The sequence below is a fragment of the Prenolepis imparis genome, unplaced genomic scaffold (genome assembly GCF_030444845.1).
Source record: "Prenolepis imparis isolate NDT839.2.m4 unplaced genomic scaffold, iyPreImpa1.0 SCAF_4, whole genome shotgun sequence".
Lineage (NCBI taxonomy): Eukaryota > Metazoa > Arthropoda > Insecta > Hymenoptera > Formicidae > Prenolepis > Prenolepis imparis.
Genome location: NW_028141162.1, coordinates 6,398,043 through 6,415,633, shown reverse-complemented (window position 1 = coordinate 6,415,633; position 17,591 = coordinate 6,398,043). Strand labels below are relative to the sequence as shown.

At 38.2% G+C, this 17,591-nt stretch overlaps 1 protein-coding gene across 1 annotated transcript; it reads left to right on the top strand.

Moving 5' to 3' along the window:
- Nucleotides 1-33: 33 nt before the first annotated feature.
- C12.2 (von Willebrand factor A domain-containing protein c12.2) lies at nucleotides 34-17,575 on the top strand. Its single transcript, XM_083036808.1, has 21 exons — nucleotides 34-1,335; nucleotides 1,426-1,735; nucleotides 1,889-2,049; nucleotides 2,133-2,213; nucleotides 2,325-2,734; nucleotides 2,850-3,014; nucleotides 10,513-10,671; nucleotides 10,745-10,975; nucleotides 11,072-11,281; nucleotides 11,452-11,612; nucleotides 11,691-11,973; nucleotides 12,051-12,749; nucleotides 12,848-13,228; nucleotides 13,339-13,490; nucleotides 13,759-14,188; nucleotides 14,262-15,016; nucleotides 15,225-15,535; nucleotides 15,667-15,918; nucleotides 15,989-16,383; nucleotides 16,489-16,727; nucleotides 16,829-17,575. The coding sequence occupies exons 3-21, from the start codon at nucleotides 1,947-1,949 to the stop codon at nucleotides 16,941-16,943; spliced, it is 5,532 nt and encodes a 1,843-aa protein (XP_082892934.1). The 5' UTR covers nucleotides 34-1,335; nucleotides 1,426-1,735; nucleotides 1,889-1,946; the 3' UTR covers nucleotides 16,944-17,575.
- Nucleotides 17,576-17,591: the final 16 nt, after the last annotated feature.

Here is a 17,591-nt window from a genome sequence, read left to right as displayed (position 1 = left end):
ATACGAATGTGCTTTTCATATAAATATTGCATTATAATTTACAGTATTGACAAAGACTGTTAAAGTAATAAGTTTTTTCAATAATACTCATATACTTGTGATTCCCCTCTCTCTCTCTACAAAGCTTTTGTTGAAGCTTTTTCAGCTTTTGTCTCTGCTTTAAAGCAGAAACATTGTTTGTTTTACTACAAAATTGTAACTCTTATATTTTTAAGATAAGATATCTTCCGTACTTCCTTAAGAATATAGATAAAAAGTTGACATGACATCAATCGTTATCAGGGTTGATATATATCTCTTTGCGATAGGTCCGTCCTGTCAGAAATTAAGACGGATGTAAAATTACCATTCAACAATTGTACGTATCGCGAAATAGTCGAAAATGCGCTCCAATCGGATCCCCAATTTGGAAGTATGTAAATAGGCCTTAAACCTATGTATCTTATATAAAAAATATGTGATATACTGTGTAGGCACTAAACTCTAGCTTAACTACTTTTTGTACTACATATAGTGTATGTCGCATTACTCTCTCAATAGTTAGCATAAATGATTGTAAACTATTAAGTAGCAGCTGCATATAATGTGAAAAATAATTCATCATTGTGTGCTACTTACGATAATTTTCATGCAATATTTTACATAGCAGTTCTGATTATTGTTTAAAGTTTAAAGAACACAAACTGAATAAGAGTGATATTTTATACATTTAATATTTTGCATTAAAAAGTGCAAATTTATGTACACTTAGTATATTGCCAACTCTACTGAATATTTATTTTATATTCATTAATATTAATTAATATAATTCTTTAATCTAGACTTTTAATATCGGTATATCTTGGTAAAAGAAGTATAACGTATCAACGACGTTTTATTTTTATTTAGTTGTCATACCTTACTGCTTTTAACAGCGTTATAATTTTTAGTGATTTGTTAGGTAAATAGAAATGTTAAAGCTATAGACACTGCATCACCCAGTGAGCTTTAAGTGATTGTAATACTGGTCAATATTATATGTGATAAAAAAATCTCATATATAATAAAAACTAGTGGAATAAAGGAAGTATATTAATGTAATTCTCGTTTCATTTTTAAGAGATCTCGGCCGTAATTGACTCGGCAATTGGACTTTGATCTCTTGTGTATCATAGTAAGCAATATATATGATATCAATAATATGTAGAATTAATCGCGTCATAAAATAAAAGAGAGGAACTCCACACTAGACTCATCAGATATATATTTTATTGTGATTATTCGGAAAAAATAGCTGTGCGTTGAGCTATTTTGAAGTTTCCACGATCGCTGCCGACAATATATAGCTTATTTTAAGTAAATTGAAGTATATTTTTTAAACGAGGTATTTTTCAAATATTTTTATTAATTTGTAGAATTGTAATAATAATAATAATTTTATTTCAGTTAAATATAATAATGGAAGATTCTATCAAAAATGAGTGTATCGTTATACACGTGTTGCGCTGAATTGCACTGTCAATCGCAATCTTACTTGTAATTTCAATACAGATTGTCTGTCAAAAATCATTCGTCATATATATGTTCATTCATATATACATGTATACGCTAATGAAAACGTATGACGTAACCACACACATACATTTCTCTCATATGATTTGACGTGACATGTGATCACGTGTTAATCCCACGTGTCGACGATTTTGGTTATGTTACACTAACCAAACATTCGCTGTAATTCAGCAATACATTCAAGGTATAAGTTTCTCTTTGTTATGTATTTACAGCGCGTTAAAAATATAATTTGATTAAAATTTAATCGATGGTCCTTCAGCCTGTCATTATTTCGAAACACTTTGTAAAGATTGTTGACAGCGCTTGTCATATTATCTGTATTAAATGTTTACAGGTCGCTACTTAGGCATAGCATGTTTTTTACGTGGAATCAAGGGGCCGTTTTGTGAGAAATGTTATTCCCTCGAAATTTCCACCGTCTGTCAACGGTGGGTCGAATTTTGGAGCGATCCAATAGATTTTCGCCTAACTTTTTATTTCTACGATGTAAATCAGGTGAGTTTCTGATGACTTTGCTGGGTAATTGACATTGATTTGTTTTTCTCTCGACACTGAGTAATTATTTATTTCTGTTTCAGAAAATGTAGTTATCACTATTGGTAATGTATCAAAAGAAGTGAAACCAGCTAACAATCCAGAGTATGTTCCAAGAAAGTATCGTAAGTGTTGCATATTTTGTTATTTATTATACGATAATGTGGTACAAGAGAGAATTAAAATTAATAAGCCATAAAACAGCATATGATATATGTTCTTTTATTTTTGAACAGTGTTACGTACACAGTCTCAAGAGACACTGAGGCATTTTAAATGGATGCTGCAGAAAGACATTCTACGTCAAGATATGTTTCTGATGGGTGGACCTGGTACGCGTAGACGAGAGCTCGCGTTAGGTTTCCTGGAACTAACCGATCGAGAATTGGAATTCATCGCGCTTACCCGCGATACCACAGAAGCAGATTTAAAGCAGAGAAGAGAGATCAAAAGCGGTACTGCGTACTATCATGATCAGAGTGCGGTGAGAGCCGCGACAAATGGACGAGTTCTCATAATCGAGGGTGTGGAGAAGGCGGAACGAAACGTGTTGCCTGTGCTAAATAATTTACTAGAGAATCGGGAAATGCATTTAGAAGATGGTAGATTTCTTATCCCGGCGTCCCGATACGACAAATTATTAAAGGTATTTATGTATCTATATATGATTCTATATAAAAAATGTATTGCTCTTAGATGGAATTCTTTCCCTTTAAGCCATTTAATTATAAATACTAAATTTGTGACAAATTTATTTGCAGATGCACACTCAAGCAGAGTTAGACGCCTGGCGTCTCGTGCGAGTCAGCGAAGATTTCATAGTAATAGCACTCGGTTTACCATCACCACGATATCCTGGTCATCCGTTAGATCCTCCTCTTAGATCTAGATTTCAGGCCCGTCATATTCCACCGCCGACATTCGAGGTAAGTGTGCATGTTCTAAGTATGTGACTTTTAAAGGCTTAATAAATCAGCCAAAGAGCGCAATTAACTGAGACTTAGATTCCGTGTGTCGTTCTACGTGAAGTATCAAAATGTTAAATATCATGCACACGGAAATGTCATATACCGATATTACCTTAAAATATCACGTATATATCATATACACGAAATCGATACAATGTTTAGAAAAGTCATTAAACAAGCTTCTAATTATATGTAACGACGAGGTTTCATCAAACTTCGTCACAGCAATTTGCGAACCGTATCGTATGTATCGTACGATTACTGTCGCATTAAAATCGTTTTCTCGACGGTAGTGATTAAAGACACGAGTCCAATCTACTCGCTGTGCCTCAGTCATATTCAGACTATCAAGAGATGTAATTGTGAGTGAGATAAATATATGAGGTAACAACGGTTTGATGGCTCGGCGGTGATTTTAAGGGAATGTCGTACGTTCCGCTGGCGTGGAAGCCCGAAGGAAGGACGGCGCGGTATAACTTCCGAGAAACTTTTGCCTGATTTATGGGGCCAGGCCGGAGTAGCGTACCATTAGGCATGGGGTGCGGAGGTCGCGCTTTATTCCCTCCCCTTGCGATCCGCATCCATCCCTTCCTTCTGGTGTGCTCCTCTCGTTCGCATATAAACGCGGGCTCGTGGCTGCGCCATGGTCACATCAGGCATCGCGCGGCTCGGATCGCGTGTCTCGCAAACAGTCGAAACCTTACCCTGTCCTCCTACGAGTCCCTGTACGAGTCGATATATCGGGGATTCGAACGAATTTACTCAGATTAGAAAGAAACACGAAGCCGTCCGGTTCTTCTAAGTCCTAAGCGTTCTGAGTTTGACAGCAGCAATGTCGACCGCGATTGTCAGTTGTCAGGATAAATTTTTTATTCTTTTCTACTATTTTTTTCTAAAGTGAGAAACGGGGTGACGTGACAATGTCATTCGCGGAATGTTCGCTCATTATTATTGAAGAATATTGAGAGAAAATATCGACTGTATCGAGCATATTAATTTTTCTTTTTATTATTACGAATTTATATTCTGAGAAATACATTAATTAAATATATAACGTGTTGGAAACGTACTGTAATATTTAATATTTCTTATATATAGAATTAAATATAATTTTATCGAATCTTCTAAAATAATTGATTGGGCGGAGAAGACGCTAAACTTTCTTGAAGATTATTCTACGGAGTAATTAATATTTTTTCGCGAATCGCGTTATGCCTGCTATATGGGCGTCGTCGGAGAGACCTCTATTCGTGCGAACAGTCTGGGTGGATGGTATGAGACACGCTGTCCTGTCACCTGACGATCCTGTCATTAATCCGCGGTTGCATCGACATCCGCGGACATTCGCGGAGAAGAGCTTTTCCGCGAAACACGAGCAAGCCGAGACCAATTTAGATCGCTTGAACAGCTGCTTCATGAATCTACACGTCGTAGTGGAGAAGAATTTTTCGGATAACAAGATGCCATCGAGAATCGTACGTAGACAGTCGGCTCCACCTTGCGCGAGAATGTGCAGCGAAAAGACTGGAGGTCTCCTGGAGATTTACGTGAATGACATCGTTGACAAGCTGGACGAGGATCGTCAAATGTCGGAGAAAGAGAATGTGACATTTCGCTCGATGAACGAAACCGCTTTTAATCATAGCAGCAACGTCGGGCAGTCGATGTGTTTGCAGCGGGACACGTTCTCCACTATGACGGAACGCAAACAAGCCGATAGATTTGGACCATTGGACGCGCATTGGAATCCGTTGTCTGAACGAGTGCTACAATGGTTGGATCTCTCCGGGAAGGCTCAGGATTACGAGTTGATGGAATCTAAAGAGAGTTCGAAGAAAGCGGAAGAAGTTCGGCGATGGAGCGCCGTCCGGAGGAGGAGACATTTCTCGCAGACGCGCGAGAATTCGATCTTTGCAGAGAGGGAACGTATAGTCGTGCAGAATTACAGGCTGCAGAAGAATTGTAAGTTGGAATGCGTTACAAAGGCAACCGAGGCGAAACTCGCGCGAAAGCGATTATCTAAGATAAAGGACGCGACGGAAGATAAAATTCGGAAGGAGAGTCAAGAGAGGATCCAGTTAAAGGATCGAATCTCGGATGTAGAGGAAGATGACGATTTGAAGAACGAAGATGAATCTCGAGACGATCTATCGGCTTCATGGTCCCCGCCTGGTCGTTTGCAGCTGCATATTGTCATGCCGAGTTTTAATTCCGTTGAGAAACGCGCGTCCTCGTTGGAATCTCTAGTCTGCGATTGAATGATAGACTGACATTAAACATAGCAAACGCGCATTCCTCTATTTTCGTGTTTCATCGTTTCAACTATAATCGATATTCTTTGTGTATCGTCATTTTCTCAACGTCCCGTTGTGAGCTTTTATTTCGGAGAGAAAAGAGAACCTTTATATCTGTGATCAAAAGGATATTTAATAAACAGTTTACTTTCCAAAGTGACAAAAGAAGTAGTGCACTTGATGTGACTCTCGTCGAAGACTTTGTGTGCATTATACTACTTGTGTCAATGCATAAAACAGTAATAATCCTGGCATAGTACACACTTTCGATGAAAGCAGAAGTATGAGGTAATTATTGACAATTTAAAAAATTGATATATCTGCAAAATATTTTATATACCTATTTCATTAAATTTATAGATATTATTTTCATTGAATTATTAACATTTAAATATATATATATAAAATTTTTAAATTATCTTATATCTCTCAAATGCAAATTTTTATTACAAGCTCTTAGATAAGTATGCTTGTAGTTTCCATTATTTAGTATAACTGGCACAAAATTTATACAAGGCATTATTCTGGTTTGATATAAGCGTACCTTACGGTGTATCTCGACATTCTCTACGATAGATAGAATTTTCATCGAGAATTAATCCGAAGCCGTGTTGCAAGCTCGTTATTGCGCACCGAGAGAATTGAAGTCGACGGAGACATCGCCTTGTTTTATCGCTGGTCGGCGAAACTGAATTGAACTTAGTTAATAATAAAACTCAGGAAAAGATCACTTAAAACTTTAAAATAATTACACATCATGGAGTATTTAAATCGGTTCTCGTGGAACGAATATTATCCGTCACGAAGCGTACATATCGTTAAAGTCCGTGGAAATTGCTGTCACGCGCAGAACTAACTATAAAAGATACATATACACCATGTATCGAAGAATTTATGAAAAATATATGTAGGATAAATTACACATGATAATATATTACATTTATGCATTAGAACAACACAAGCGCGCGTTACGCGCGCATCATTCCTCGATTTTATACAAAAAAGAATAATATTTTTGTATAAAGATTTTGTTTAAATTTGGTTAATATTTTTTGATGGAAATCAGCTGATTAAAGCGTTAATTTATATATTAATTAAATTTTAAAATAATATTATGTTATAAAAATTAAAATAATAAGTTTTAAATAAAATATTATAGTACTTTAAACTCGATTAATATTTTTTGACAGTTATCAGCTGATTTTTGTATCATTTTTTTAACATAAAATCGAGGAATGGGGTGCGCGTAGCGCGCGTGTGTTGTTCTAGTCCCTTTCTAAAAAAGCATGTTAAATGTTAAGTCGATTCTCGCAAGTATTGTTGCCTTTTTACGCGATGTTGATTAGCTGCCTCGATTTGCGTTATATTCATATCGAGAGGCTGTCATCGCGAGGGTTAGTAGTTTGACAGTTTGTTCAAAATAAAATATGTTTTAAATAATATATGTTAATACTCTAAATTCGATTAATATTTTTGACAGTCATCAGCTGACTTCTGGCCTGTGTGCAAGTCATAGAACATTTAAACACGTTTAAACTTTAAATTAAAAATTAAAATAATTTTTGCAGAAAACGTTTAAACTTTAAATTAAAAAATGAAGGCCTGTGTAAGTCGTAGAACATTTTCTTTGGGCGCGTTTTAAAGGTCTCTTGAAGACCTACAAAATGAGCCCTCAGCGAATGTTCTACGCTTTACACAGGCCTTAATTTTTGAATTTAAAGTTTAAACGTTTTTTGCGAAAAATAAGGCCTGTGTAAGTCGTAGAACATTTTCTTTAGACGCGTTTTAAAGGTCTCTTCAAGACCTGTAAAATGAGCCTTTAGCGAATGTTCTACGACTTGCACAGGCCTTAATTTTAATACTTTATCCGCGATTAATATTTTTTGACAGAAATCAGCTGATGACTGTCAAAATCATTAATCAAGTTTAAAGTATTATAACATATTATTTAAAACATAATATTATTTTATTTAATTTTATTTTTTGGACAAACTGTTAAACTGCAAATTTTGACAGCTGCTCGATGCTATGAATATAACGCGAATCGAGATAGTCAATCAACATCGCGGAAAAGCGACAACAATGTCAATAATATTTTTTAGAAAGGGATTATACGGATTAGGTCAGAGTTATTTTTACATTTTTATGGATTATGTATAACATTATGTGCTCGTGACTTCGATTTTTGACGTATGTGCCACTTTTACGAAACTGCTGCCAGTCACTATAATGGAAAATGAAAATAATAGAGCGCCGAGGTCGCGTTTATAGAAACCGCATGAGACAGTTAATATACCCGGCGCCTATTCGCAAAGTAATAAAAGGCAGATATATAAACGAACGTCTACAGACCTCTATTTTCTACATACACAATATCATTGTTTAATAATCAATCATCCCGAAAGTCGGCTTCTATTAAAATGAAAGCTTGACTTTACATATTAGTTGATGGATGTCCCTGAGGAAAACATTGCGTACCATAATTTAAGTTTGCCGTGATTTCATTCACTCTGTTATTAATATAGCTAAAATGGTATAAAAATATAAATGTCTGAGCAATGCTTATTATGTATAATTTGTTTTATATTTCTCTTAAAATGTATATAATATATCGAAGTTTTATATTATAACATTTTTCTAAAAGGTAAAACTACAAAGATAGAAATGTCATTGTTAAAATGGTGAGAGTTTTCTGTCCGATGCAATGCAAGTGTCATATTTGATTTCCAACGCGAGAGTGCATTGAACTACCGGAAATTGCCGGAAATGAGGAATCGCGTGTTTGCGGAATAGCTAGTTAATATTTTGATAGCCTGGTGACACATCTCTAAAAGAAGACAGCGGATTTTTCCCGGCGAGTTCGCGTTTTTTGTAACAAATTTCCTATGTAATTGCAACATAACGTCGCTACTCGGTCGTTGCTCTTATATTTATCCGAATCCGAATTATCTGATACAAAATCGATGCAATGCAATATTCGATATAACGGTGAATATTAGGACGAAATAGGACGGAAGTCCGATGGGGATAATAATCGAACGTGTCGAGAGAATTACGTAAAGCTGCGGCGCGAAATTGATTCTCCGTTTCTTCTATTTTCGCGACGAAGCCTGGGGACGGGAGTCACGAAAACCACATTTCCGCCAACGCCGCAATTACACGGCCGATCGAAGGCTTAGATTATAATCCGGTCCGATTGAAAGTTTTCGATGGAAATTCCGAGTGGATGGGCGGGTATCTCTCGGCGCGGCTTCCGTGCCGAGCGGTAGTTATTCATACGGCCTCGCAATGTTGGAAAGCTCTCTCGGTGTTAATCACTCTCATCGGAAGGAGGACTGTTTCGTGTACCGAGAGTTCGCGCAGGTATATGTATATCGAGTCGTACATTCCTCACGTGCCGCTTTTCCGCGCCCCGGTTATGCGGGCTATGCCGTCGGAGAAGACGCAGAAGTAATGGCAAGATAATTCTTGCTCGCAGGCTTTACCGAATTCGGGTGGTTCAACGCTGCGCGAATAGAGAAAGAGAGACCCGCATTAAATAACGTTAAATATATTACAGGTTCCGCAACGCAATCGTAAACTTTTCCGCGAACCTCACGAGTTCGAAACTTTCGTTCTGCCGCGATGCTCCGAGTGCGGAATGCTGTTAAACGTCAGTTTCCCCGAACGTAATATTATTAAGCATAAGTTGGACGCTTATTTAATGGCTGTAAACTCGATCGCAGAAAATTCAATCGTTCTTTTTGATATCGTTAAATGCAGAATCGTTATAAAATCGCATGCAAAATATTATACATATACATTATATACATTATATATTATATATAATATATTAGAACACAACACAAGCGCGCCATTCCTCGAATTTATATAAAAAAGAATGATATTTTTATATAAAGTTTGTTTAAACTTTATTAATATTTTTTGACAGAAATCAGCCGATTAAAACATAAATTTGCTAATTAAATTTTAAAATAAAACTATGTTATAAAAATTAAAATAATAATATTTATAATATTTTAAACTCGAATAATATTTTTTGACAGAAATCAGCTGATAACTGACAAAAAATATTAATCAAATTTAAAATACTATAATATTTTATTTAAAACATATTATTTTATAATTTTTATTACATACTATTATTTTAAAATTTAATTAACAAATTAACGTTTTAATCAGCTGATTTCTGTCAAAAAATATTAATAAGCGTTAATTTGCTAATTAAATTTTAAAATAATAATAGGTTATAAAAATTAAAATGGTAATATGTTGTAAATAATTAAGGCCTGTGTAAGTCGTAGAACATTTTCTTTGGGCGCGTTTTAGAGGTCTCTTCAAGACCTACAAAATGAGCCCTCAGCGAATGTTCTATGACTTACACAGGCCTTAATTTTTTAATTCAAAGTTTAAACGTTTTTTGCGAAAATTAAGGCCTGTGCAAGTCGTAAAACATTTTCTTTGGGTGCGTTTTAAAGGTCTCTTGAAGACCTACAAAATGAGCCTTCAATGAATGTGCTACGTCTTATACAGGCCTTAATTTTTTAATTTAAAGTTTAAACGGTTTTTGCGAAAATTAAGGTCTGTGTAAGTTATAAAACATTTTCTTTGGGCGCGTTTTAAAGGTCTCTTGAAGACTTACAAAATGAGCTCTCACAGCGAATGTTCTACGACTTACACAAGCCTTAATTTTCGCAAAAAACATTTAAACTTTGATTTAAAAAATTAAGGCCTGTGTAAATCGTAGAACATTCGCTGAGGGCTCATTTTGTAGGTCTTGAAGAAATCTTTAAAACGCGCTTTCAGAAAATCTTCTACGACTTGCACAGGCCTTAATTTTCGCAAAAATTGTTTAAACTTTAAATTCTCAAAGATTAAGGCAAGAATGTGCGCGCTTGTGTTGTTCTAGTCTCTTTCTAAAAAGGGATAGTCTATATATTATTATACATATTTTAATTATATACATATATTACATATAATCTTTATATACATATAAATAATGTGTAAAATAATAAATTAATATTTTTGTTTCACAAGAAATCAATCCATCTAAATCAAACCAATCTAATAAAAATCAAAGACAGATAATAAAATTTTAGCACATTTGATCATGTGCGAAATATCGAGTAGGTTTGTTATAATTTATAGATTTGATTTTTAAGGAACAATTTGAGATCTTGAGAAATTTAGCGCCGAATGTCGACGCTGGGAAATTATCGCAATTATTATCGTGCGCTCATGCATTAATTACTCAAGAAGCGATCACCATAGGCTTGCCAGATTTTCCTTTGGACAATTTATCATCGGCCGCTTTAATTATGGTAAATTTTCAGCTTTTATATTGATATACTCATGTTTTGTTAGTCTTGTCGTTAATTTTGCGTGTTTGCGTAGGACAAAAGCCCCGAATTGTCGATATACGACATCTTCTACAGGTTTTATCCATATAAACTTTTTTTGAGTAAAGAAGGTCAGAGTGCAGTCGAGGATATCCTTAGTACGTTTAGCATTTTGAACGATTCCAAAAAGAAGCATAATGTTAATAGTAAAATTGATGCTACGAAGACAACTAATGATCTTTTGGAGATCAACATAAAACGCAATAATGGGCGAGCAAGTTTCCCCGTAAGCCATCCATAGATAATTATCCGCTTGTAATACGCTTATATTCGCACATCGCGATTTACGTTGCTGAAGTATCTGATTTTATTTTGCGAATAGGTTTCTTGCGGCACGAGCCAATCCAATAGCGTAAATAATGATCTGTATATAGAGACTAATTATCAGAACAATTTGTTGGCGAGCATGCTGGAATCCCACTTGGCGTCCGATTTCTGCTTGATCGGACCAAAGGGTTGCGGCAAGTCCACTACCGTTCGACGGCTCGCTGATTTATTAGGGTATCAAGTGGAGCCAATAGTACTCTATCAGGCAAGTCTCGAGCATTCTTTTACTCGAACACGAGGTTTACATCGTGACATTAGTTTGCGATTATATATGTTCTCTGGTGAAAAACGATTTTCATTCGACTTGTAAGAATTTCGCTCGACAGTTATCGCGGCGACTCGTTCGTAATGAAATCGATCGAAACATTTTCTTAGGATATGACGTCCAGAGATCTGATACAACAACGGACCACGTCGCTTAACGGCGACACGGTCTGGAGAGATTCGCCGCTGGTCGATGCGGCTCTCAATGGCAAATTAGCCGTCCTGGATGGTATTAATAGGATTCATTCCAGCACTTTAGCTATACTGCACAGGTAATCGGCATTCTCGGCATTCTCTGTTCGCCTACTGGCGAGGCAATAAGATGAAATTTCCGCCGCATTTGCTCGCAGATTAGTCCACGATCGGGAATTGCAGCTGCACGATGGTAAGCGACTCGTACGAGCCGATCGATACGACGAGATAAAAAGAGAGTACAACAGATCCGACGAGGAGATGCGCGATCGGGGTGTTCTACGAATTCATCCCGCTTTCAGGCTGATAGCCTTGGCTGAGCCGCCGATTGTTAACAGTTCGTCCGGGCAATGGTTGAATTCCGAGCTGCTCAGCTTGTTCCTCTTCCACGAGATGAAACCGCTCGACAAACACGAGGAGATTCATATTATTCGGTCGAAGGTGATCAAGGAGAGAATAAATCGACGCGAAAATTCCGCCTCCGAATTAAATTCTCATCGAGCATTTTATTTTTGCAGTTCGGAGAGCCCAGTCGAGCTTTGTTGAGTATCGTAGAATTGGCGCATGTTCTGCGCTCGTCCGACGATCCGACTCTGCAGTCTCTCGCCGGTTCGCTGAGCACTCGGCAGCTCTTGCGAATCGCCGAGCGAATGCACAGATTTCGGTGCAACGACGCCTACGACGCGGTGCAACGCGCGTGTCTGGCGCGTTTTTTACCGGCGATCGCGAAACAGGCTCTCGAGGATTGTTGTCGTCGACTTAGGATCGTTCCGCCGAAATCTACCGCGGATTCGGAGGTCGCGTGCTCGGTCACGGAGGATACCGTGAGGATCGGCAACACCGTCGTAGACCGATATCGCACCGCGATGTTGAGTAAAGTACCCGACATCGTGTTTTACGACGTGCCGGAGCACGTCGCGCTTTTAGAACGGTTATTCCAGGACTTCAGCCTGGGGCAGAATCTTCTGATGGTCGGTAATCAAGGCGTGGGCAAGAATAAGATCGTGGACCGACTGTTGCAGCTGTTGAATCGACCGCGCGAGTACATACAGCTACACCGAGACACGACCGTGCAAACTTTGACCCTGCAACCGATGGTCCGAGACGGCAAAGTTGTTTACGAAGATTCCCCGCTCGTGCAAGCGGTTAAACTAGGCCACGTTCTCGTCATCGACGAGGCGGACAAAGCACCCACGCACGTGACGTGTATATTGAAAGTACGTACTCGACGACACGTAGTATGTAAAGTTACGTATAGCGTCAATACACATTTTTGTCGGCCATGAATTCCGAGACGATCCTGTCTTATTTTCAGACCTTGGTGGAATCGGGCGAAATAATTCTGTCGGACGGTAGGCGAATCGTTTCTCGTACCAGTGACAATGCGGGCAATACAAATAGTATATCTATGCATCCGGACTTTAGAATGATAGTGCTGGCGAACAGACCGGGCTTCCCGTTCTTGGGTAACGATTTCTTCGGCGCTCTGGGTGATCTATTCAGCACACATTCTGTCGATAATCCGAGTATACGAAGCGAGATTCAGCTCCTGAGACAATATGGCCCGCATATAGACGAGCAGACAATACATAAACTAGTGAAGGCTTTCGGTGAGCTGAGAAGTATGGCCGATCAAGGTCTAGTCTCGTATCCTTATTCGACTCGAGAAGTGGTTAATATAGTTAAACATTTAGAGGTGAGTTAACAAAGATTTTTCATAAAAAAAAAATATATATATTAAATAAAAAAAATTTCATATAAAAATATATATACATCGACGTAATTGCTTATGCAATAATGTTATAGAAATTCCCGAACGAATCGTTAGCTACTGTAGTACGCAACGTCTTTGACTTTGATCGATACAGCCAGGAAGTATTTGATACTTTGGTTACTGTGCTTCATAAGCATGGGATTCCCGTTGGAACGAGTCCAACCAATATTGCCTTAGCTAAAGAGTAAGATAATCTCTACATATTGATTTTAAGCTTTTAAAAAATACATATTAATTAGGTAAACAAAAATTTTAGGAAGATATTAATTGATTCAATTTTGTAACTTATTTTTTATTTTGTGATATAGAATGAACTTATTGTACAAATTTATACACACAATAAACGAGCATGCGAAAAAATATGAGGAAAAATATGAGAAAAATATAAAATATAAAAGATATAAAAAAATGTCAATTTTTTTTACACAATGTTCTTCCCTCTTTTCCATTAGAATATCTTTACCTGAGATGAAGATTCATGGTAGTTGGAACATTTCGAACACGTTCCAAAATATACCTGCTCAGGAAAGATACATTAAATTAAAGTCGCCGACATTTTCGGTGCAAAACGATCGAACTCTAGACCGAGTTGAAGCCAGATCGGCTTGGTTCACGGAACTACAAAGTTACTGGACAATACCCATTACTGAAAACAGTATGGTGACCGCTTTAGCGGTTGCGAACGGAAGTAAAGGAGATGGTACAGATGACAAAATACACGTTCTCACGACGAATCCTTTGAGTATATTTAGCATGACGCCGGAATCGGAACAAATTCGCGAGACGTCGTTAAAAGGCTTGATAAATCCCGCTAGAGGCAATATGCCGTTTTATAATATCGCGGTTGATAATCTTGGAGATGTTTTAGTGCATGAAGAAACCGTAAGTAATACGTTAACATTATTATAAATATTTGTCGTAGGATTTTCATCGACTTTTGTGTGATTATTTTTAGAGTAATTCCATTCTCGTGGTAAACGTAAACGAAGGTTCCGTACGAGAATTACAGACTTCATCCTTTTTGGATGTCGCCAGCGATAGAATATCAAACGCTTTCAGAAGTAGGATCCCTCAGTGGAAGATGAAAACGGATTTATTGTCGTCGCATAATCTGATTGTCTTGTATACTGAAAATTACAACAAAATCGAAGCTATCAATTTACAGAACATGTGCGCTTACTCGATGAATTTACCGTGTAACATCAAATCGATCTCACCCTCGTCCGATAGAAAATGGTTAATTCAAGATACGTCGAAGAATAAATACCTTCTCATGAAATCCGCAAACACGGATCCGTGTCCTAACGTTTTGCGCGAATTGGACGAATCCAACAGCACCGACATTAAGACTGGTAGCGTTTTGAATTGCGGTAGAAACGGTCTGCACAAAACGGAGCTGAGCAAAGCTCTTCAACAGAAGATAGACTCTCCGAACAGACTATTGGTGACCGATAACACGTACGCCGGCATTGTGACAGGTTTCCCGGATTTGGACAGTTCCAACGACCTTCATTTCTGGCCGAGAAAGGGAAGAACGCCTAGCTTTATAACGCCTATCGTTACGCAGAACGGACAAGTGATAAGAACGATCTCGCCCAGTCAGGTACCCGACGAGGTCTATCCGAAGGATAGAAAACATACAGGAATCTCTGCTTATTTAGAGATAGTCGATACAGTAAATCACAAACTACGATATATATCTATTCCGGAGTAAGTAAATTTGCGATAATTGTGCTAACAAAAAAAATGCAAATTTTCACAAAGCTTTCATCTTCCAACTTTCACATTTCACATTTTACGTTGCAAAAAAATAATGTATAAATATGATGCAGAATATATATCATCTCCTCCCTTTGTGCTATTCTTGTATATATCTGTTTCCGATCGCGATTGAGAAAATCATTAAATCTTTTACTAGACCGGTTAATGTCTCGCCATTGACACAATGGCTATATACGAAGGACCTTCCGCTTTATGCGTCACTTACGTCGAACGAAGGTCTTGTCACAATAGATGCCGGTGGCTGCGTACGCTTATGGGAGACATCAATCACGAATATAGAAAAATCATTAGGTGCTTGGCGCAAAATGGTAGGCACAGACGAGGAGAAAGTGCAAATTACCAAAGAGAGGTATTCGGGGCAGGATGTCATCGGGCCGAAGCACGGCAAGGTCGATAAAAATAATGAACCACACGTGGGTGGCAATACCTGGGCCGGGGGAACTGGAGGTGCGCATATAAAAAAATGTCTAAAAATAATACACGAGATAAAGTTTAAAGAGAAATTATACATCTATATTAAATGCGTGTGTAATCAACTGTTGCAAAGTAAAATATAAATAATTTATATTTTTATATAGGTCGAGATACGGCGGGTTTAGGCGGGAAGGGAGGACCGTATCGACTGGATGCCGGACACACGGTTCATCAGCTCAGTGACGAAGAGAAGAACGCGGTGCCGGAACATATAAAGAAGGCTGCTCGCGAGATGGGCCTTCGCGCGTTCAAGCAGCGATTGAAGGATATAAAAATGAGCGAATACGACCATAAGCTGTACAGTCAGTTTAGCGACGCTGTTCGTCATCAAGTGCAGGCCTTGAGAGTCGTATTAGGTGAGCGTCGCAAGTCCGAATCCTTTTAAGGACGCCATTGTTCTCTAACGTACGTGCTTTCCATTTATAGGTACGCTGCAGGCCAAGAGCAACGAGCGACAATGGTGCAGGCATCAGACATCGGGCGAATTGGACGATACGAAATTAATCGAGGGATTAACGGGCGAGAGAACAATTTATCGGCGTAGGGCCGAGAAAGAGCCGGAGATTGGCGCTCCTCAATTGAAACCGAAGCGACTGAAACTTGTCGCGGACGTGTCCGGCAGTATGTACAGGTTCAATGGTTACGACGGTCGACTGGATCGTGAATTAGAGGCCTGCGTCATGGTGATGGAGGCTTTCAGCGGTTACGAGGGAAAATTTCAATACGACATCGTCGGTCATTCCGGCGACGATTATCGTATCATCTTTGTCGACCATACGCAGCCGCCCACGGACAATAAGCAAAGGCTGGAAGCGATTAAGGCAAGATTCACTTATGTCGTTTTCCTTCCTAAAAAAATTACTTGTGCAATTTAATTAATTTAAGCTTTAATTAATTAATTTTTTTTTTTTTTTTTTTTTCTTCAGATGATGCACGCTCACTCTCAATTTTGCACGTCTGGGGATAATACTTTGGAAGCGACGCAACATGCGATTGCGAATTTGGCGAAAGAAGATTCCGACGAGTCTATTGTAGTTGTTCTCTCGGATGCGAATCTCGAACGTTACGGGATTCGTCCCGAACGATTCGCGAAAGTATTGATGTCTAATCCGGACGTGAATTCCTACGCTATTTTCATCGGATCATTGGGCGATCAAGCAAACAGGTGATTTTACGATAATACCATTTTATCGCCGTTTCATTATTTATCCTTTAATATTCTTAATACGATCGATATTCTAATTCAGGTATATATGCTATTTTTAGATTGATGCAAAAGATGCCTTCTGGTCGCGCATTTGTATGTATGGACCTTAAGAATATACCACGAATTTTACAACAGATATTTGCCGCTTCGGTTTTAAGTACGCGGTCAACTTAATTATAATTAGTCGGAATAATTTATAGGAATATAAGACCCAAATTTTTTCTATAATTATTAGCAAAGAATTAATTAATAACTTTTTGAGATACATATTATATAGCACACAATCATGTTTATATAAGTATTATACATTTCTGTAAATAAAATATTTCCAATTTTAGACATATTTACAAATCTCACAAGCGCAGGTTCCGTATAACGAAACACTCGGGTGTCATTAAAAAGAAATATTACATAATAATAATAATATAGCGGCACTCTTATTATCTCATTTAACAATCGACATATTACCGTAAGAACTTTCTAGTCTAAGCTTGAAGAAGGTAAACACAAATTAGAACATCTTAATCCGCGCGTATATCAAAGTGTTATCTCGCGCGAGATCTCGCCAAGAAGTCAGCTGTGACCTTTCACTCCGGGTAAACGCCCGGATTTGTCCGCTCATGGAAGGAAGGGAACGAACGTCGGCGCAACGAGGGAGGCAGGCGGCAGCGTGGACCGGCGCGCAGCATCTCCGTACATTTCGGTCGGTCGCCCGAAAGGGGGATTTCATCCCCCGGAGAGCGACAGGAAGCCGAGCGCGGCCGAGGTCGCGCGGAGAGGATCGAAACGCGGCTTCCGCGCGCGCGCCTCGTCGTCGCGGGT

Coding starts and splice junctions, on each gene's coding strand:
- C12.2 (XM_083036808.1), top strand. CDS start 1,947: ATGTTATTCCCTCGAAATTTCCACCGTCTGTCAACGGTGGGTCGAATT. Junction 15,919..15,988: donor GGCCTTGAGAGTCGTATTAG/GTGAGCGTCGCA, acceptor TTCCATTTATAG/GTACGCTGCAGGCCAAGAGC. Junction 16,384..16,488: donor AAAGGCTGGAAGCGATTAAG/GCAAGATTCACT, acceptor TTTTTTCTTCAG/ATGATGCACGCTCACTCTCA.